General features: G+C 40.5%; 1 protein-coding gene across 1 annotated transcript in view; it reads right to left on the bottom strand.

Moving 5' to 3' along the window:
• Nucleotides 1–748: 748 nt before the first annotated feature.
• Nucleotides 749–23,698, bottom strand: part of LOC133712505 (tryptophan N-monooxygenase CYP79A68-like) — a 28,648-nt gene continuing 5,698 nt past the window's right edge. Inside the window, exon 4 of the mRNA XM_062138615.1 lies at nt 749–1,479. Within this exon, the coding sequence (XP_061994599.1) occupies nt 847–1,479 (633 nt within the window). The 3' untranslated portion in view covers nt 749–846. The remainder of the gene's footprint in view (nt 1,480–23,698) is intronic.

Raw genomic sequence — 23,698 nt, forward strand, 5'->3', positions numbered from 1 at the left:
AGGCCGCGAGCTGTGCCTGGGATTTGAACCCTCCACCCTATCCCTACCTCATGCCCAACGGGCAAGGTTGAGATGAGTTTTGCTGCGGGCCAGTTTGGCCTTTTGCCCAATGAGTCGGGCGGGCGCCCATGGGCTTTTGGGCCCACGGGCCAAATGATGACCCATACATCCATGTTAGCCTTCACCCATGGAGGGTCATGAGGCTTCCAAGCGACAAATATAAATCTAGAGGCCTTAGCTCTCAACGTCATAAGCCTAGGAGCTTGAAAATAGGACGGTTGTTAGCAGTTGGGCTTTCATGTTTGAAGGCCATGCTAGCAAAATCTTTGAGGGCACTAGAGAAAAATAGACGAGAACGATTTGGGCAAAAAAAAACCCAATTCTTCATTTTGGACATGAGAAAATTGTTTTTTGAAATTATACTTGTTTCGTTGATCCCAAATTTTCCAATAGACAATAATGATTTTTTCTATAAGATGATAATGAGAGTTATTCCAATTTTTACTTAACCAAGTGAAGAAAGAATCCGGAGTAGTGGGATAAACTGTAATATAAGAAGAAAGAGCATTCCAAACTTCAACAGAGTATGAACATTGAAGAAAGAGATGATCCATTGTTTCACAATGAGTTTTACAAGCAGGACATAGATTCGTAATATATTAGAAAATCTCCTTAATCAACTAGCAGTAGACAATTTATTTTATATTAGTATCTATGCAAAAAATTTAATCGTTGGTGTAATTTTAATTTTACAGATAGATGTTTGTAAGTAATCATACTGTTAATAAATAGGGCTTTAATTATGAACTAGCCAAGGGTTTTATATGCAGTTTGCTCTGGGAACATCTAAATTGGGTACACAGCAGCAGGCAAGCGAGGTTTAGCATGCGCATACAATGCATTGAGCTTGAAGAGGGATTGAGCCTGCTCAGTGAGGTCAATCTCATCCACCTTAGGTGGCATGCTCCATGTAAACCCTTGAAGAAGCCTACCAAGGAGCATCACAGTTATGTTTGTCCCAAGCGTACCACCCGGGCAACCTCTCCTTCCAGTAGAAAATGAAATGAACCTTAGCTCATGTTCACCTAGATCCACGTGTTCATTGGCAGCTCCATTTAGATGACGCTTGGGGTCAAATCTAAAGGGGTTTTCCCAGACTTTGGGGTTACGACCAAGGTCTAAACGACTCAAAAGAACACTACTGCCCTTTGGGATGAAGTAGCCTGCTACTATAGCATCAGCACATGAGACATGGGGGAGATTAAATGGTGCAACTGGATGCAGCCTGAGCGATTCTCTTACACAAGCCCTTATGTAAGGGAGATGAGGGATATGAAATTCTTGAACAAGCATGTGGATTCCCACTACCCTATTTAGTTCCTCTTGTGCTTTTGTAAGCATCTCAGGTTGGTTCAGCATTTCTGAAAGAGCCCATTCTGCTGAATTGTAAGGATTATCCACTGTGGCAAGTTGTAGGTCCTTGTTAGGGTACTGACCCTAACCTCCAGAATCAAGAGAATAGTGCAGAGAAAAGCAAAGAAAAGTCTAAAGCAAAAAGCAGAAATGATATTTGATTGATGCAGATTTCAACAGAATGTCAGCTTATATAGCTGAGACGTTGACATGTTCAACATGTGTCAACAAGACACTGGTCTTCAGAAACAACCAAAAAACAGCTAAGAGATCCTATCTCTATGCAAAATTGAAACGGTGCGTTTAGCCATAATTGAAATTATGCAAAAGTAAAGATATGATCACTATTCCTAGTTAACTCGGGACAGTAATCCCCTTCATCATAACAACTCTACCCCCTGCAAAATGAACTTGACCCCAAGTTCAGCTCTGAAAGTACTGATTGTATTGAGTGTTCTCTTGCATATCAACTGGCCCCCCCTCTGAGTTAAATGTAGGGTACCTGAGTAAGATGGATTCAGCCTCCTCCCATGTGGCCTCTTCGGGTGTGGTGCCCAACCATTGGATTAACCATTGGGTAACAACTGCACCCCTCTTTTTGACTGATCTTCTATCCAGAATAGCTACTGGTTCCCACCTGGGATTTGCAGGATCACTGATTGGGGGTAACTGGGAAGCAACAGTAGTAGCTTGACCAAGTTGTTTCTTCAACAATGATACATGGAAGACATTATGAATTCTGGCAGTTGGAGGCAGCTTGAGTTTATAGGCCACCTTCCCAATCCTTTCTAGCACTGCAAATGGCCCATAATACTTCTGTGCTAATTTGTGGAATTCGTTCTTGTGCACAGAATGTTGCCTATAGGGTTGCAGCTTCAGATACACTAAGTCTCCCACCTCAAACTCCCTTTCTGTATGTTTCTTATCATAAAAATTCTTCATTCTGGACTGTGACAACTGTAGGTTCCTTTTGAGAGCAGCAAGTATGGTGTCCCTATCTTGGAGTTGTTGATCAACTGTAGCTACCGCGGTGGAGCCAGGTAGGTAAGGAATAATGGATGGTGGCTCATATCCATAAAGGGCCTTGAAGGGTGTCATCTGGATGGCAGAATGGTAAGCTGAATTATACCACCATTCAGCCCATGGTAGCACATGTACCCAACTAGTTGGCCTCTCACCTGTCACACATCTGAGATATTGTTCCAATGTCCGATTGAGATTTTCAGTTTGGCCATCTGTTTGTGGATGATAGGCAGAAGACTTGTCCAGTTGTGTTCCCTGCAGTTTGAAAAACGATTCCCAGAAAAGACTAAGGAATATGGGGTCTCTATCTGAAATAATATGATCTGGCATGCCATGAAGTCTGAAAATTTCTTGGACAAACAATTTTGCTACAGATGCAGCTGTATAAGGATGGGACATAGGTATGAAGTGACCAAATTTGGTCAGTCTGTCCACAACTACCCAAATGACTGTTTTACCTTCTGAATTAGGCAAACCATCAATGAAATCCATTGATATTCCTGACCAAGCTCTCTCAGGAATTGGATTAGGTTGTAATAAACCTGGTGGCTTAATTGTCTCATAATGATTGATCTGGCAAACATGACAATTTGCTATGTAGTCCTTGACATCCCCAAGTATTCCTGGCCAAGAAAAAGTCCGATTGATTCTCTTATAGGTCCTAGACCTACCAGCATGGCCTCCAATGCACCCATCATGCAGCTCACTCATTATCTTTTTTCTCCAATCATCATGTAGAGGGACAAATATTCTATCTCTGTAGAACAGTTGTGAATCTATGACCTTGTAATGTTTCCAGTTGTTTAACCCTTGACTGAGATCCTTCAAAACTGTTGAAGCTTCACTATCAATCAAGCAAGCTTTCTTTATGTCTTCCACAAACTGATGCACAGGTTGTGATATACCAATTATAGTAGATAATTCCATCCTTCTTGACAAAGCATCCGGGGCTAAATTATTTTTGCCAGCCTTGTACTGGATTGAATAATCATAGCCCATTAATTTCAGTAGCCACTTCTGTTGTGCTGGGGTGGTGATTCTCTGATTCAAGAAGTGCTCTATTGTTCTGTGATCAGTATAAATCTTAAAATGATGCCCCAACAAATAAGGCCTCCAATGTTGAACTGCAAATACCACAGCAAGCATTTCCTTGTCACACACAGAGAGAATGGAATGCCTTGGGGCTAGAGCTTTACTGAGGAAAGCTATGGGGTGCCCTTCCTGAGACAACACAGCCCCAATTCCTTTATCTGATGCATCACATTCCACTACAAAGTCCTTGTTGAAATCTGGGGTGGCAAGTACAGGTGTAGATACTAAGGCTTCCTTGAGATTTTCAAAAGCCCCTTCTGATTCTGTACTCCATTTAAAACAATCCTTCTTCAACATGTCAGTCAGGGGTTTTGCAATAACACCAAAATGTCTCACATATTTCCTGTAGTAGCCAGCTAGTCCGAGGAATCCCCTCAGACCCTTCAATGTTTTTGGCTTAGGCCATTGTTTAATACATTGGATTTTTGAGGGATCAACTGCTACCCCTTGTGCACTGATGATGTGACCTAGGTACTCCACTTGAGATACTCCAAAGCTGCATTTACTTTCCTTGACTTTCAAGAAGTTTTGTTGTAGTTTGTCAAATACCAATTGCAGATGCTTCAGATGGTCTTCCAGGGTGGGGCTATAGATGAGTATATCATCAAAGAAAACCAAGACAAATTTCCTTAAATAGTCCCTTAGAATGTCATTCATCACAGATTGGAAGGTTGATGGGGCATTAGTGAGTCCAAAAGGCATCACTAAAAATTCATAGTGACCAGAGTGTGTTCTGAATGCAGTCTTGCTAACATCCCTTTCAGCCATTCTAATCTGATGATAGCCTGATCTCAAGTCCAACTTTGTATATATTGTTGCCCCATGCACTTCATCCAACAACTCATCCACCACAGGAATGGGGTACTTGTCCTTCACTGTAGCTGCATTTAATGACCTATAGTCAACACACATCCTCCAAGTTCCATCTTTCTTTTTAACTAACAGTACAGGAGAAGAGAAGGGTGACACACTTGGCCTAATGACGCCATTTTCCAACATGGCGCTATTTTCTCTTGTACTATTTTCTCTATTTCTGCCTTCTGGAAATGGGGATATCTATAGGGTCTGACGCTAATAGCAGATGTGTTAGCTAAAAGTTCAATCCTGTGGTCCTGCTTTCTTGCTGGTGGTAAAGTGGTTGGTGGTTTAAAGATCTCAGAGTACTTTTGCACAAGTTTCTGAATGTCCGGATGTGTCATATCAGCAACAGTTGATGTAGATATGGGGCTGAGTTGTACCATTACAGCTTCTTTCTCCTTCTTGAGCAGTTTGGTCATGGACTTGCATGTGACCACAGTGGCTTGTGCTTTAGTTTCACCTTGTAGAGTATACTGAACTTCAGCACTACTGAATTGCATCTTCATGGTCTCAAAGTTCCAAGTAATATCACCAAGGGTTTTGAGCCATGATGCCCCCAATACAACTTCACATCCTGAAACTGGTAATATGTAAAAGTTAGCAGTAAAAATGTATTGTTGAATTTGCATTTCAACTTTTACCTGCCCTTTAGTTTGCATGATTGCCCCACTGGCTAGCCGGACCTTCAGGGGTTGGATGTCAATGATTTGGGCCTTCAGCCTTTTGAGCAATGATGGATGGATAAAGTTGTGTGAGGCACCAGTATCTATCAGTACATGTACTGCCCTTTTGTTGAATATACCTTTGAGTTGCATAGTATCAAAGTTGTTTTGCTCTCCTAGCACCTGTAGCTGGACCTCCACCTCCTGTGTATCTTCCACACTCGGACTGTCCTCTATTGTTTCAGTATCATCTGGTACAGGCAATTCCATTTCATCTTGAGTCACTTCAATTACCATGAGTTGTCCCTTCCTGCAGTTGTGACCAGGTCTAAAAAGTTCATCACAGAAAAAACATTGATTCCTGGCTCTTCTCTCTTGATATTCAGCTTGGCTTAGTCTCTTATTTCCTGCATTGATGTTATTACCAACAGGGAGGGTAGCCGCAGTACTAGTCCTAATTGGAAAGCTTGAGGATTTAAAAGATTGGTTCACATTGGTCCTTCCTTGCATGCTTGAGCTGTTAGAAGAGAAGGGTCTGTTTCCCATGATGTTTCTATTTTGACTCCTATGGCCTGTCTCCCTTTCTTCATAAATCCTGGCCAACTCACAAGCCTCATATAGTGATTTGGGCTTCTGAGCCTTGACATCAGCCCTAATGTCAGCTTTCAACCCTCCCAAAAAACAGGATAACAGAACCTGCTGAGAGAAACCAGGAGCTCTTCTTGACAACTTGGTAAATTGTTCCTTGTATTGCTCCACATTACCAGTCTGACTCATTCGAGCCAAGGCTGCCTGGTAATCAACAATGTTATATCCACTAAACTCTCGCATCAAAAGATCAGCCAACCCTGACCAGGTTGGAGGGAATTCATGCTTGAACATATACCACCTGTCAGATGCTTTGTCAGCAAGGTGCATAGTAGCAATAGCCAGCTTCTTTTCCTCAGGTATTTGATAAAATTCAAAGAACTGCTCAGCCTTGTTGAGCCACTCCACTGGATCCCCTCCACTGAATACATTAAATTCTAATCTCATCTGCTTCATTGTGGGTAAGTTAGGATCAGTCTGATGTTGATTTGGGTGCAGAAACTGATGGCCACAAGGATGTGAGAGAGGTGTACTGTAAGGCATATAGAATTGAGGTAAAGCATATGAACTCTGCAACTGTGATGGATTCATAGGTGGAGTTGTGGGAATTGAAGCAGCTAAGCTGTTGTGTGGCTGGTAGGGCACATACGAATAAAGGGTTGGTCTGAGATGAGCTCATCTGTGTTGAGGTGTGGTTTGCGAGGTATGATGGTATGGAAGAAGGCAAGGTGGGATGAACCTGCTGAGGAAAGTTGATGGCTGTGTAAGGATAAGGACCGGAGTAGTTTAATACAAAGGGCTCAGTCTCACTGTAGTGAGTGGTTGCAGCATTTCCACATGGATTGAAATTTTGGTACATGTTAGGTATTGCAAAGGGCCCAGTGAAGTGATTAAATGGTTGAGACCCAAAACTAGTATGCTGAAAATACTGTTGTTGCACACTAGACCCTGATTGAGTAGTAGGGTTACTAGGAACCTCCTTGTTACCCAAATTATCTGACACAGCAGACCCACATATCATAGCACAAGTAGTTTGCACAATCCTAGCAGTATTCATCAATTCAGAATAAGTATCACTAGTAAACCCCAATATAACATCATTATGACTCAAAGATACTGGATGATTAATTGCAGAGGATCTAGAAATACTACCCATTCCAATAGTGGTAGCAGGTAAGGACGTAGCTAGCACGGAAGAAGCTGATGCAGTGCTTCCCTTTTGGTTACTAGCTGGAGTACCCTCTGACACTTGTAGAGACCCAAAACGTAGTTGTGGTGACCCGATCTGAGCCTGACTAGACCGAGGTGACCCGATTTGAGGTTGAGGGTGCTGAGCCTGGGCTAACAGTGTACGCATATCCTCTAAGATCTGGTGGCGTAATGATGCGACTGATTCCTGTATTTCTGTCACCGTTCCTTGAACTGTTGCTACAGATTCCTGCATAGCAACAATTTTGGCAGCTGTCTCATCCTTGTGAACTTGCAGGTCAAATTCCACACTCGAAAGTTCACCGGAAATGTGTGGTTGAGCTCCGGCGCCTCCAGCTCCCTTGAGCTTCACCATCGCCCCAGAAGAAGGGCTCTGATACCAGATTGTTAGGGTACTGACCCTAACCTCCAGAATCAAGAGAATAGTGCAGAGAAAAGCAAAGAAAAGTCTAAAGCAAAAAGCAGAAATGATATTTGATTGATGCAGATTTCAACAGAATGTCAGCTTATATAGCTGAGACGTTGACATGCTCAACATGTGTCAACAATACACTGGTCTTCAGAAACAACCAAAAAATAGCTAAGAGATCCTATCTCTATGCAAAATTGAAACGGTGCGTTTAGCCATAATTGAAATTATGCAAAAGTAAAGAAATGATCACTATTCCTAGTTAACTCGGGACAGTAATCCCCTTCATCATAACAGTCCTGATCACAAAATATAAATAATTATATATGTCCATATGAATTATTTCTATTTCATATAATATTTTATCATTTTACAAAAATTTTAGGGGTTTTGTCCGTTTAGCTCAATTCTAGGGATTTTTTTTTCCCACTTACCCAATAAGTTTTTTTAATTCTCCCTTACCCAAAACACTCTAAGGAGGTCTTCCTTAATACCGCATTAATTTTATTTTTTTGGTTTTTTGTTTATTTTTGAGACATTTTTACCCTCACCCCTTTGTTACATAGAGAGAGAGAGAGAGAGAGAGAGACTTTTCACTGATCGTTGATCGCCGAATTCCTGTCACCGGCCGCCCCCACCGGACTTTTCTAAAAACCTCGCTGAAGGTCCCCAAAGAGGTCGCCGGAAAGGTTTATTGCCCCCAAATAGATATTTATTTCCCTTCAATACACCTCTATTGCCCCCAATAGAGGGGCAATAAACCTCTATTGCCCACAGTAGACGTCTATTGCCCCAAATACACCTCTATTACCCCCAATAGAGGGGCAATAAACCTCTATTTCCCCCCAGTAGACATTTATTGCCCTCATTAGACCTCTATTGCTCATCAATAGAAATTTTGGTCGCCGGAATGGGAACTAATCTTCCTAAAATAGACAATTAAAACTTTGATTAAAGAAAAAAAACGAGCAGATTACATCAATTCAAAACGTCTATTGCCCCCAATAGACCTTTAATAAACTAGTATTGCCCTCCAATAGAACTTTTTTTTCCCTTCTGAGCCATTCTGCCCCCATTTTATGAAAAAAAAAAAAAAAAAAGAGTTGGCCACCCAGAAAATACTCTGGGCACCCAAGAAAACCATTTTATCCAAAAAAGAAGAAGCCTGAATGACGGTGTCCGAGCCCGACCAAGAGCAAAGCCCAGACCGCACGCCTGTACTAGCGCGTGGAGCTTCGGAGGTCTGCATCTCGAACTTAGATCAAATAGACGAGGAGAAATGGATTCGAATATGGAGATACAGGAGAAAGCTTCGATCTCACGCTGTGTAGTCTCCGTCGAGTCTCTTCACCGCCAGAGAAAAGCTCCGCCTCCTACGACGCTGGCTGCGAAGAAAGCTGCAATATCACGCTGTGGGCATCTTCATTGGAGTAAGGAAGCTCCAATGGCGGCCTGGGCCTCGGCAAGCCAGGCACTAGTGATGACGCTGTGGTGGGCAGCCGAGTCTGATAGTAGGCGGAGTTGGTGTCGGGCTTTGCAAGGCAGGAAGAGAGGGAGAGAGAGAGAGAGAGAGAGAGGGAGTTTCAGATTAGGAGGCGAGAGAGAGATTGATGTTGATGGCAGTGATTGTAATTCTTTAATTGGTTTGAGAGTAAAATGGTCATTTGTTGTTAAATTGTGTATGTGGGAACAAAAATCTGTTGTTGGGGTAAGTGGGATAATTTTTTCTTGTTTTGGTGCTTTGGGTCAAGGACCCAAAATTTTACCATTTTGACAACTCATGTGATAACGACAAAAAAGTTCTCGCTAAAGGTAAATAAATCTCTTATTTATAGGTTTTTGTTTGAGTAATTAAGTCCTAAAATTGGTAATTTATTACTAGGTAAAATTTTTTTTTTTATATTGAGTTGTTTTGTTTTTCACCGTACGATTTACATCCAAGAGTGATTGAGTATAATTTCCATATTTAGTTACTGATCAGGTGAACAATACTGTTATATGTACAGTATGGTTTATCATTTGGCCCATGGGCGCCCGCCTGACCCAGCCTAAGTTGTGGCCCGAATCGGCCCAACCCATTGGGCATAGGGCAGGCTTGGACGGTGGGTTCAAAGTCTAGGCCCGGCCCAATATATGCCCATTAAAGCCCGCCCAGCCCGGCCTTATAAGCTCAGCTCGAAAACCTATTCAATGTTAGTATCAACAATTTTTTATATAGTTATTAGTTGAAAATTTGGACCAATTATTGCATTACACCATATTTTGTTTAAGTTTGTATTTTATCTTGTCTATCATTAACCACAAAAGATATATCTCATAGCTTTTTGTATTTTTTTGAAAAAAATAAATATGTATATGTATATGTATATATAGATGTAATGGGTCTGGCTCTACCCAGCCAAATATCCCGGTCCTGCCTGGCTCGAAAAAACTTGTAAGGCTCTGGGCTTATGGGCTTTGATTTTTAAGAAAAAGTTCAGCCTCGCTCAGGCCGAGCCCATTGATTTTGGGCAGGGCAGGGCCGGCCTTGCTTAATGATGACCCCTACGTGTCCAGTAATGTTCACCTTAGTAACCGATCAACCAAGAATATTATGCTCATCCACCACTGGATATAAACCTAAGGTTAGAAAATATTAATTCTAAGTTGCATTGTTTTGTTTTTAACCGTTGGATTTACATTCAAGGTTGATTGAGTATAATTTTCTTGGTCAAATACTGACCATGTGAACACCACTATTACATGTATGTCATCTGTTACCACTTTTAAGACTTAGTTATTCAAATAAAAACCTATTTTACTCTAATGAAGAACTTATTTAGCTTTATGGAGATTTTTTTCTCCTAGTTACCACACCAGTTGTCAAATTGGTAACACGACTCCTCAAAGTGATAAATATTACATGAAATATAACATGTATAAGAATGTTTTTGAAATGTCAAGATCCTTTTTTTCCTAACCTAGCAGCGTGCAACTAAGGTTTACTTCCTTCCTAAAGAGAGATATTTTGCATCCATGAACTTGGATATTCTGAGTTGGAATTGTAGGGGGATTGGCAATGCAACGATAATGAGGGATTTGGTGGTTCAAAATCAACCCCAAATTTTGTTTTCAATTATAACAAAATTCAGCGAGTTGAATAAATTTCAGGCGTTGCAGTGTGAGTTAAGGTTTTCTCATTTGAAGGAGATACTTAACATTAGACAATCTAGTGGCCTGGGACTCTTCTAGACTAAGGACATTGAGGTGCAGGTACACACGTCATCGGCTCATCAATTGATATAAAGATTAGGTCTGGACTGAGAGAACCCTGGTGGAGGTTAACTGGATTTTACGGGTATGCTCATACTAGCGAAAGTGATCAGTCATGGAAATTGATCAGGGATCTTTGTGACATGGACTCGTTGCCTTGGGTCATAGTAGGTTATTTCAACGAGAAAACTAATGGCCCCCTGCATCCTGAAAGGCAGATGATGGGATTCAGGGATGCCTTGGCTATGCAGAAGTATCGTAAGAGTGAGTTTCTTTATCACGTATTTTGAGAGTCTCCTCCATATCTCTCTCTAGGAGCTTTGTACATTCCCTTGGGCTGTACATCTCCCATATTGTGTATCACTTATGCATCATATCTCTTATCCGAAATTAGTTTTCAATATTTACGCTTCCGCTGTTATCCAACAGGCTACAGCGATTTGATTGACCTAGAATTTCAGGGAGCCAAGATGACTTGGTGGAACTCGAAAACACAGTTGACACTTGTTGGGACAGCAACATAAAGTGATATATTCAAATTTTCAAGGGTTAAACTGATATGTCCCGGATCTCAAGTGACCAGTTTACTGGTCATTTAGACGGAAAATGACAACTATTTTTACTTTTACCTTCCTTTCAAACTTTTTGAGAAAAGTTTCTTCACGGAAGTTGTAAAGGACGTTAAACTGAGTTCATGGATAAGCGGCGCATTAAAATTGGAGTTCGTACGAAGAAGTTATAAGGGTTGAAACGTAGTGGTAATTTTATAATTTTGGGGCTCAAGTAGACATAAGTGGATGTTCCCAAAGGGGAAACTTGCCTTTTTTAGGGAGATTGGCGCCAAGCTTTTTGGTATCCTCGACGGCAATTCTGGCCACCTCCGGCCGTTAAACCAGTCCCATCTGGACCGCCTTGTCTTCCTTTTCCTCCTGTGGTGGTGGTGTTCGATGTTTTTACGGTGGAAGATGCAGCAAGCACAAATTCCGGCGATCTAGTTTTCAGTTTTTTTGACCAATTCTTCGTTTTCGGTCATTTCAGGCTGCGCCACCACCCACGTCTTGAAGCCCTCTCCTCCCTTGTTCGAACCCAACTAGTGGATAGCTCCAATTTTGCCATAGGAAAGAGAATCGACTGCGAGAAGAAATCTTGGGTTTTTCGGGGTTTCGAGGTAAATTCCGATCTATAGACTTGAAATTGAGCTTTGTTATAGTTATGAAAGATGTTGGCGATGTTGAGAGGATCATGTTGATGTAATTTGGTGACCCAATTCCTGGTTGGAACCGGGGGCGCTGGGGCCCACGCGCAGCCGTCTGTGGTTGCCCGTGAGAGCGCGTCCGGCCGTTCCTGGCCTCCTGTTTTGGTTGGTTGAGTTCCTTATAGTGTGTAGAACTTGTGGTAGGAATTTGGTGGAAATCAGAGAAGGTTTGGGATCGTTTGGAATTTCCAAAGTTTCGGATATTCGACGAATTATTTATCGAGGGGTTTTCAGGTTTTGTTTTAGGATCGTATTTATTTTTTGAATTGTTTACGAGTTATAATTTTGTACAGGGTGACGTACCGAGCTACTGCTCGATGAAAAAACCCGTATGTGTGGTCGCCTAAATCATACTGTGAATGGACTTTGATTTTAAATGATGCATACATTTATATTTATGACTCAATGATTTATTCGTTTAACGTTTCATTTCTCGAGTTTATTATTTGGCTTTGGATTATATTTCGAGCATATGATTCGATTTTAGAATTTGATTTCGATTTATCTCATGGATTTGCCTTTAATGATGATTTCGGAGATTAAATTGTGATTTATTTCGATGTTGACATTTGGGAAAGATTTTGCCTTACCATTCGTTTGACTTTGAGATTTCGATGATTTATCTCCGAGAAATGGTTATCATTTGGAATCATGAACTTACTTTTAATCTCGCTTATTTACTCACTGATTGATTTGAGAATATTTTGGCGTGTAGGACACGTCGTTGAATTTATTTGATTTATTCTTGAGATTTTTCCAACCGTACTCGTGCTTTTATTTGCTGGATTTTGGGGAAGCTTTATGGATTTCGCTTTCAGTTTTCTTTCACCATACTTGAGTTGCTTTATTTTTAGTTCTCCTCCTCACGTGAGTTGCAGTCGAGGTTCCTCCTCACTTACTTTGTGTTTGTGGGTCAAAGTCGAGGATAGAGCATGGGAGGCTCGTTTATTGTATGGTGATTCCTTCTTCCCCATACTCTACTGTTACTTGACTGGCGGGGCTAGTCCGATTTCTCTTAATCAGCGGGGCTGGTACGTTTTCACAAGATTTCAAGCTTAAAGAAATATGTTTTATAAACATTGCATGCATCAAGATTTTGTAAATAATTCAAATTGCGGTTTTAAATACCCAGTTTGCAGGCTAGATTAGTTGAGGTCGGGCGTACTTGGAGTCAAGGCATAGTCAATATCGCAGCTTCCGTATCTTTATCTTACTTTTAATTTCTTATATACCTTTTGTATTAGAATTGCTCTGATAACATGTAGGATTAATGTTATTAAGTTGAGACTTGTACCAGTGAAATGGAGATGTTGTGATTTGGGGAGCAGGGTGGCTCGAGGAGAATAAGGATGGTTTGTTTAGAAGTGTAAATGTGTTTTCTACAGGTTTTGGGTAGTCCATTTTTACGGGTGACGCTGCCGAATTTTCGGTAGAGTTATTCCTAAGGTGGGCCCCGCAAGGCCACCTCGGGTTCTAGGGTGAAATCAAGGGCAGGTCCTGTCATAAACATTTCCCCCTAAAGATCCTGATCATACTCCAATTGTTTTGCAATAAAACACTGTTCTAGTGCCTAAGCATCTTAGGAGACATAGATTCAAGTTTGAATCTTTTTTACTGTAACATGAGAAATGTGATCCATTAGCAGTGACAAAGTGGCGGTCTAAATTTCAGGGAGTTCCTATGTATACCCTAACTACGAAAATCAAGTGCACTAAACATGCATTAGAAGCATGGAAGCAGAATACCTTCAGGCTAAGGCAACAACAAAATTGGAGGTTAGAGACAGGTTGGAGTTTCTTATGAATTAACCATTAACTCTGAATCTCATGAGCAGAAAAAATCCTTGATGACTTCCTTACAAGATTTATTTTCTCATGAAGAGGCTTTTTTTGAAAGAGAGCTAAAATCACTTAGCTGCATGAGGTGAACGTAACTCTGCTTCTTTCATAGAAAGACAATAAATAGGAAGAGAAAGTATGCACTATTACGTTTGTTTAATTCAGAAGGTAGATGGAGAGATGATGATGATGGGATGGAGCAGGTAGTTACTTCATATTTCTCAAAGATGTTCACGACTACTAAATTGGATGTAGAGGCAGTAGACATGACCCTTGCTGCCATCCAACCATTTGTGACCAATGTAATGAACCAAAAACTATGTGCTCAATACGCAGGAGGAGGTGCATGTTGCTTTTTTCCAAATGTATGCGACAAAGTCTCCTGAGCCTGATGGGATGCATGCCCTATTTTGTCAATATTATTGGGAAACAATAAGGGCTGATTTTACTGAAGCTGTGCAGAGTTTCTTGCATATGGGTTCGCTTCTAAAACAAAGAAATTTTACACACATTTTGTTTGATTCCGAAAGTGAAGCAACCAGAAACAATGAGAGATTTGAGACCTATAGCCCTCTGCAATGTTATCTACAAACTTTGTTCAAAGGTAATTGCAAATAGACTAAAAGTTATACTGCCTGATATTATATTATCTTTTCAGGGTGCATTTGTGCCAGGGAGACTCATTACAGATAATATATTAGTGGAAAATAAAGTGGCTCATTTTGTTCACAACAAGAGGGAAGGGCAAGATGGTTACATGGCACTAAAATTGTACCTTAGACAAGCCTATGCCCATACTGAGTGAGCATTTTTGCGTAAGGTGATGTGAAGGTTTGGTTTTGATCAAGCTTGCAATAACAGATGGGATTTATTTCTTGGAATAGCCATTTGCCGAAATGCTCCTTGTGTCAATCATTTGTTATTTGCGGAAGATAGTATGCTCTATGCTCAGACTAATCCGAATGCATTTTTCAAATTAAGGAAGTGATTGAGGTGTATAGAAGGGCATCTGGTCAAGTTGTGAACTTTCATAAAAGTTCGGTTGCATTTAGCAAGAATGTGGAGAAGGCAAAACAAGAAACCTTTTAGGAGTTAAAATTGTTGACTCCCATAAAAGGTATTTAGGACACCCAACGTACATGGGGTGCAAGACAATAGCTACTTTTGAATATATCAGAGAGAGATTAGATAAAATATTAAAGCATTGGCAAGGAAAATTGCTTAAAGGTGCATGTAAGGATATTTTGATCTGAGTTGTGGCACATGCACTTCCTAACTATGCAATGAGTGTGTTTCAACTATGAAGAGATTGAGCAGATGTGTGCAAGGTTTTGGTGTGGAATCACAACAGATAAAAAGAAAATTCATTTGAAGGAATAGGATAATATGTGTCATGCTAAACAGGTGGGAGGTATGGGGCTCAGAAGTTTGTCTCAATTTAACATGTTAATGTTGTCTAAACAGGCTTGGTGTGTGGTCCAATCCGGGTTCTTGATAGCACAATTGTATAAAGCACATTATTTTCATATGGCAATTTTTGGGATCCAACTAAACATACAGCCCCTTCCTATTCTTGAAGTAGCATTTTTGCTACTAGGGATCTACTTCAAGCTGGTTCATTATGGCAGATTAGTAATGGTGCTAGTATGTCTGTTTGGAATGATTCTTGGATCCCTGCACATCCTTCTCATAGACCGCAAAACATTGTTGATGTACCTCAAAAGGTGCATAGTTATTTTATCAATAATGAGATAGAAGCTATTCTCTCCATCCTTTTGAGCACTAGGGGACGTGATGATAGACTATCTTGGCATTTAGAGAAAAGAGGTAGGTTCACGGTTAAATCTGCTTATCATTTTGTATTTTTCAAAATAGACTCTACTCTATCTCTTTCTGTTGTGGTTAATCAAAGAGTGTAGAAGAAAATTTGGCAAGCTAAAATGCCAAATTAAGTGAAGGTGAATGCCTGGAAGATAGGGTACAATATTCTACAGACGTTGGACCGACTGGCTTTTAGGCATGTTGCCCTAGAATCTGATATTTGTGTGCTTTGTAACACTGAGAATGAAACTATACTTCATCTATGTCGAAACTGTTCTTTTACTAAAGAAGTGATGTCTTACACCCCATACCTAGATTTAGTGTATTACTGGTCATTTGGACAGTAAAGGATCAAAATCTTTAGTTTTACTTTCATTTCAAACATTTAAGGGGAACTCTAAGTTGACTTCTTCTTTGTTTCATTTTTCGAGGAAGCTTCTTTCACAAAAGAAGTAGAGCACGTTAAACCGAGTTTGTGAACATGCGGCACATAAAAATTAGAATTCCTATGAGTAAAATACAATCTACAAAAGTTTAATTCCTTCGTCGAAGTTTTTTGGAGACATCTATAGGGGCAATATTGACATTTTTATATCGTGGGTATAAAAAGGGCGAACTCTAGTATTTTGGGGCACTTTTGCTACTCTCAGACCGTATACACATGGATAAAGGGATCCAGATTTGACCTGACTCGTGAAGTGTCACGCCCCGAATTTTGAATAATAAATTCAAATCCGAAACATGAATAATTACAATTACAAAATCCAAATCTCGAAACTTCGAGTTCATTATTACAATTCACTCTCACAAGCAATATTGTAAAGCTCAAATGAGCATAACACACCTCACAACGTACAATTGCTGTAAAACTCTAACAATTGCTCTAACCGCACGATCACCGTCCTGGTTCTCCTGTCCTGTAGGATTACCCGCTACACAATTTGAATAGTGTACCGGGAGTTGCAACAACACAAAACCCGGTAAGCTTTTTACAGCCAGTATGAGTAAACAAGAAGAACTGTTGATTTAATAAAATACATTTCCTTTAACTCAAGTATAGAAATGTAGAAACATCACAATTACAATGATCACCACAAAACCACTTCACTTTCTCACTCTCATATATATATAAATATATATATATATATATATATATATAAATATTATACACTTATGAGTCACTCCCCGTTACCCTCATAAGGTCACTCAACATTTGGCAGACAGACTAGAGCTCTAACTGATCGTTTCCACCTACCCGGCGCGAGGGCGTGGTTCACGATTTAATGCTATTAGTTTCCACCTACCCGGTACAAGGGCGTGGTTCACTAATAGATGCCATGGTCACCCCCGTGACCTATTGATCTCCACAGATCAATATATCTCAACAAATCAACAATTTATTGTTTCTCAACAATAAATTTAATACCTCTCACAATATTGTTGCTTTTCAACAATAAACTCAACACAACCATAACAGTACATAATATCTCACAATTTCAACAATACATATTATTTCACATAAATAATATATATATAGATAGACATTCACACAGGAATGCCCATTAATACCAACTATAGTTCACACAATGACGACAAAAAATAAATTAATTAAAAGTACTCGGTTCGTAATATGAACCACGTGAGGTTTACTCACCTCGATAATCCCGCTGCGTCTTCAATTCCGCTCAAAATACGATCCACAATCGTCCACTAACTCAAACCGTCAATCACCTAGTCAGATACGATCTTAACTTAGCAATCATTCATAAACCACACATATACGGAAATCCAACGGTCGGATTCTAATTTAATGATGATCCAACGGCCAGATCGAATTTATATGATGATCCAACGGTCGGATCCTCACGGATCGCCCTTAGGATCATCCTCCAAAATTATCACGAAGATCCAACGGTCAGATCTTCTTGAATCACTCTAACAAACATCTCCTCAAAATTATACGAAAATCCGACGGTTAGATTCTCACGAATCGCCTTCCGAATCACTATTTCACAATTATACGAAGATCCAACGGTCGGATCTTCGCCCATGACCACACAAAGCCACTGGGACAGTCATAAGATCAACATAACAAAACTACAAGTCCATCGGACGGTCTGATCTTCACAGATCACAAATCGAACGATCGAAATCGATCGAAACTTAAAAATTCATAACTTAATCATACGATATCCAAAAATTATGAATTATATATGCAAACGATCGTATCGACACGTAGAACACAAAAATGGACAGAAACTGTCCTTGGGGTGGCCGGAGGTCGCCGGAAACCACCATCACAGTGGCGGCACCGCCACCCATCCAAAGTCAAAATTAGACAAAACTCCCAACACGAAAGTTCTTCATCTTAACTCGAATTGAAACTTTCATAACTACACCAAAGTCAGACTATAAGCCAAAAAGTAGAATTTTACCTTATAAGGTTTGAAACCCGAAGAACCCTAGTTTTGAATTCGTTCCAATTCGATCTCCACAGATGAAATCGATGCAATCCACCTTAGGGGAAATGATCTACATCCTCAGAAGTGCAGAATCCTCTCAAGAATCACGGCAAAAGGTGGCCGGAGGAGGGAGAACGACGGTGGGGAAAGGAGGTGATTTCCAGCTCGACTGCACCGTGTTCTTCGACTTGTAGCGGCTACCACGTTGGTTATTTCCCCTCGATGTCTTCTACAAAGTTGTAATATAGCTCAGGCCCAGCAAAATCCCTTTTGGAATCAACTCGATTCGAGGTTGGATGAGAGAGATATCGGCCGGTGAAGGAAGAGCAGCATCGGGCGAATTCCAGCTCGAGCTGTGCAGCTTCTCGGCCTCCTAGCACCTTCCATGGTTCTTTTCTCACTTTGATGTCTTCTAGGAAGTTTTAACTGACTTCAAGGCGAATGAAAATACTTTTGGAATCAAGTCGATCGGAGGTCTGTGGAGGGAGATATGGCCGGTGGAAGAGAGAGGAACAAATCTGGGCTCGGGAGAGAATTGGGGAGAAAATATAGGTTTCTGAAATTTCTGTCCTCCAATGCAATTTCCGGAACTTTTTTTTGTATTTATAGAATTTTCCCGATTTTCAATCGCTTATAACTTTCTCATACGAACTCCGATTTTCGCATTCCATATGTCCACGAACTCGTATCGACGCGCTCTACAACTTTCATGAATGAAGTTTTCCCAAATTCCCAATGTATAAAAAGTCACTTTTTGAGACCTCCTAAATAACGTTCGTTTTCGAAAATTAATCGTTCGAACTAATTCCATAACTTCTCCAAGCCTCGTACTCGCTCCCACTATCGTGAAATCATTTCTAAAAATCCACGGAAATTAATTTGGATTTTTCGGGGTATTACAATCTACCCTCCTTAAAGAAATTTCGTCCCGAAATTTGAGCGTAAGTCAATTCCTCTCGATTAAGGTTGACCTAACCATAGAATCTCCATCTTTTCCAAATCTGTAGTAATCTACAGAGCCTCAGCTCTTTGTATAAAAATACATTCCTATGGCCACTAAATCCTTTCATCACAAACGTAAACTCACACAACAACTGCTCAACAACACTCCACATCACATACACAAAATCGTCACATGGATCATCTCATAGATCCTCACATAGATCATCACATAGATCTTCACTTAGATCATCACTCTGTACTGGCATACAAGCATAGTAAACACTCCCACAAAGTGTTTCGCTACTCAATTAGCATCACGGTAAATCTCTATAGTAAAACTCAAGCATGCACCATTCTTCACAACAATAGTGATGCATCACTCAAAACAAATCATCCCCAAAAGCACGCCAATAAAATATGTCACCCAGTGACGATGACTTGGGCTTGCTCAATCCTTGGGCTAAGCATTAGGGCTGGCCAATTGGGCCGAAGAAATCGGACCATCCACATTTCGAACAGGCCCGAACCAAATTGGGTTTAACATTTGGGCCTACCATTCGGGCCGAACAATTGGGCTTACCATTTGGGCCTACCAATCGGGCCGAACAATTGGGCTCACTATTTGGGCTTACTATTTGGGCTTACCAATCGGTCCACCAACTTCCAGCTCGGCTACGGTATGAAATTGTACATACCGTATATACGTATGCATACCGTACAGACCGTATATACGTATGCATAACGTACAACTGTATATACGTATGCATACCGTACAGACCGTATATACGTCCGTATATCAAGCATATACGAGATCCAAAAATATTTGTAAGAGGTAAAGTTCGAACTCCCGACCCTCGAACACGAAGGTTTTGCTCCCAACCACTGAAGCAAGAGCTGCCTTCATTAATATATGCTCACGTGTTAAATTTATTATGTCATAAGCGACATAAATAAAATAACGGGGGAGGCAAGGTTCGAAACCTTAACCTGCTGCACGAAACCTTTGTCCCCAACCACTGGAGCACAAGCTGTGCTTAATATAATGTGTACAAATGTTATACTTATTATGTCATAAGCGAACATAATAAAAATAAACGAGAGGCAAGGTTCGAACCTCTGACCTCTTGTACAAGAGCCTTGCTCTTCAACCACTAGAGCACCAGCTGCTCTGGTTACTATCCATGCAACTTCTTTTATTTATTCTATCATAAGCGATAGAATAACAACAAACTGTCGGTACACTCCACGTGCCACGACACGTCTCTTCCGTGATTTACGGAAAGCAAATCACTTTCGGCTAAAGCTGTCTGCCACAGCGTCTCGAGGTTCGGCCTGTCCCCTTACACGCTCAACACGCGCCAACAGCTTTTCCGGGTTTCGGGGCGACTTTAATCCAACGCGTGGATTCAAATTCTGAGATCGTTCATCCAACGGTGGAGATCTGCTCACCTTGTTCTATAAATAGGTGCATTCTGGAGAAAAACTGTTCACTCCAAAAGAAAAGAAATTTTCTTCCGAGCTCAAGTCTTTCTCTCTCAACTCTTCAGCCTTTCTCTTCTCAAATCCTTTCTTCATCAATTTCGATCCTTCTCTTCTGATCTTCTCTCCCATCTAGTTGATTCAATCCCATCTTTCCTCTGAACTTTCAGATCTTCAATCTTTTCCTCCAAATCTTCAATCCTTCTTTCTCAGATTTTTTCTTCCATTTGAAGATTCGATCTCATCTTTCCTCTGAGAATCTCAGATCTCCAATCACCAGTTCAACAACTCCAATCCTTCTAACAAAATCTCCCTCAAACACTAAACCATGTATTCCTCGATTTTCACATCCTCTCACTCCATGACCCAAGAGCCACGAACTCTGCAACTAATGGAGCTCCAAACCCCGCAACAAATGGAACCACAACAACAGCAACCAACAGAGGAGGGAGGAAACACCCAAGCAGCTGGAAGTAGTGCCAACATGGATTTCTGGCGAAGCCGTACCAGGTGGATTCCTACTCCAGAACAAATAAGAATCCTCAAGGATCTTTACTACGTCAAGGGATTTAAGTGCCCAACTACAGAGCACATTCACGAGATCTGCCTCCAGCTGAACCAATATGGACATGTTGAGGGTAAGAACATTTACTTTTGGTTCCAGAACGTCAGGGCTCGAGAGAAGCAGATGAATAGGTGTAATCAGGCTGCTCCAGTGCCCATGGGAACTAGTTCTCTTGGTACTGGTGGATCCATTGATCTCAATTTTGGGTCCACTGGTTCTACTGGTGCTGGTGGATCCATCGACATCAATTTTGGGCCAGCTGGTGGATCCATTGACATCAATTTTGGGTCCACTAGTTCTACTGATGATGGTAGATCCATTGATCTCAACTTTGGTTCCACCTATTCTACTGGTATTGAAGGATTTCTTGATTTAAATTTTGTTTCATATTCTTCCTCACCCTTCAATACTAATACCAGTACAACTCTTTTGGCACAACAGGAGGACGAACATCCCTGCAACAACGAGGAGGAGATCACCAGGAGGTTGAAACTCTTCCTCTGTTCCCCGTGCACGGCGAGGACGTCTTTGGTAACCCGAAGACTACATCCGAGGAAGGTAGCGTATTTGGTTACTATTCTGGTGGCTCAGGCGGTTACAACAGTGGCTCTAACGTTTCTCTTGAGCTCAGCCTCAATCCATCCGGAGCTGCTGACTAGGCTTAGCATAGCATAGTCCTCGTTTTCCTTTTTTTTTTTTTTTTGTAATATAAAATCAATAAGATGGTGTGCATGTTTTCCTTTCTTTTTGTTTAACCAACGACAACACCAAGGATCGAACCTTGGTCACCCAATACTATTTTCAAAACCATAAACAACTCTACTGCACACATCTTTCATAATGATGCAATAAAAACAATCACTCAAAAAGAATCCAACAATCAATTAAGTCGCATCGAGGTGTAGCTAGTATCCTCTGAGTCAAACCAAACACAACAATTTCATCGATAGGATTAGGGATTTATAAAGCTAAACACATCCTGAGTTAGCTAGGAAAAACCCACGTCTTTAGAGTTACTCTTACAACTCTTATAGAATCTCGATAATTCCATCTATCAATTGCTTCAACAAAAACTCACCACAATTCAATCCCTAACATTTAGCGATTCAGAATTCGAATCAAACTCCATATCACATAGTAATTCACTTGAACCACCATGGATACCTAACAAAGTCACTAAAATCAATATCCGAAATTGCGTTTAACTATATCACCTAAAATCAATCACCAAAGGCACACACTCTCATCCAACATCATTCACAAGAACTGATTCTAACTCTCCCAATTAATTACACCAAAATCAACTCCCTTGCAAAACTTTAAGTGTCCCGCCTACTTAAACTTAAAACACACAACAACTTCAAATTCACTGCAGTCCATCTCCATACTATGATCCAAAACTTAAGAAAACTAGTTCACCACACAAAGGCCACAAAATTCAATTTCATTCACTTGAACAAAACTATATTCACAAGTCACGGTCAGGTCATCAACCCATGGTGTTCAAATGAATAAATTTCAAATCCAGTTTTCCTTTTGAATCGTAACGTATCGTTCCAAAATGATGCAAGCAACATCAACCACGTATATAAGACACGTCTCGCGAACTCAATTCAAATTCCGAATCATCAAAACTACTACTAATTCCAATTCTACCAACAATCCTGATTCTGAAGGAATTATAGTACTCAACGACAACCCAAAACAATGGTCTCTCATCTCTAACCATCGAGCACAAAATAAAATTCTTGTCTCGCACCTTAAACCCTGCTTAACAACTTACAAGCACAAGGAAGAAGTAACCACAATAATTTCTTTCCTAACCTCAACCCTACTAACAAACTCCACAAGGACATCTCATTACAAAACAAGATATTTAATCCTTGATACGTACATCCCATCCAAACGTCTGTACGTCCAACTTAAGAAGACAAAATTTATAACAATTCATACTCGTATCCACACTAGGTACGTGCATAGGTCAACATCATGCCTTCAACCAACACTTCAACATCCAAAAGGACCTCACTTCCATAAAACAAATCTCACCGACTCATCAGAGTTAAATCTAGAGGTCTCTATTCCTCGAAGATTACAACCTGCGGAAACTAAATTTATTCTAATACGAACTTAGAAGACAACTCTACCGTCCTACAGACATACACGCTGTCTAGACCCCATACTAAGACATACCCAATGATTATACCAGTACCGAAGAGTATATGATGGGGATCCGCTGCAGACGGGCCATCACTCGGGGAGTACTGATTATCACCAAATATGTACCTTACGCTCTGATACCAAACTGTCACGCCCCGAATTTTGAATAATAAATTCAAATCCGAAACATGAATAATTACAATTACAAAATCCAAATCTCGAAACTTCGAGTTCATTATTACAATTCACTCTCACAAGCAATATTGTAAAGCTCAAATGAGCATAACACACCTCACAACGTACAATTGCTGTAAAACTCTAACAATTGCTCTAACCGCACGATCACCGTCCTGGTTCTCCTGTCCTGTAGGATTACCCGCTACACAATTTGAATAGTGTACCGGGAGTTGCAACAACACAAAACCCGGTAAGCTTTTTACAGCCAGTATGAGTAAACAAGAAGAACTGTTGATTTAATAAAATACATTTCCTTTAACTCAAGTGTAGAAATGTAGAAACATCACAATTACAATGATCACCACAAAACCACTTCACTTTCTCACTCTCATATATATATAAATATATATATATATATATATATATATAAATATTATACACTTATGAGTCACTCCCCGTTACCCTCATAAGGTCACTCAACATTTGGCAGACA

This window comes from Rosa rugosa, chromosome 5 (assembly GCF_958449725.1).
Source record: "Rosa rugosa chromosome 5, drRosRugo1.1, whole genome shotgun sequence".
Taxonomy (NCBI): Eukaryota; Viridiplantae; Streptophyta; class Magnoliopsida; order Rosales; family Rosaceae; genus Rosa; species Rosa rugosa.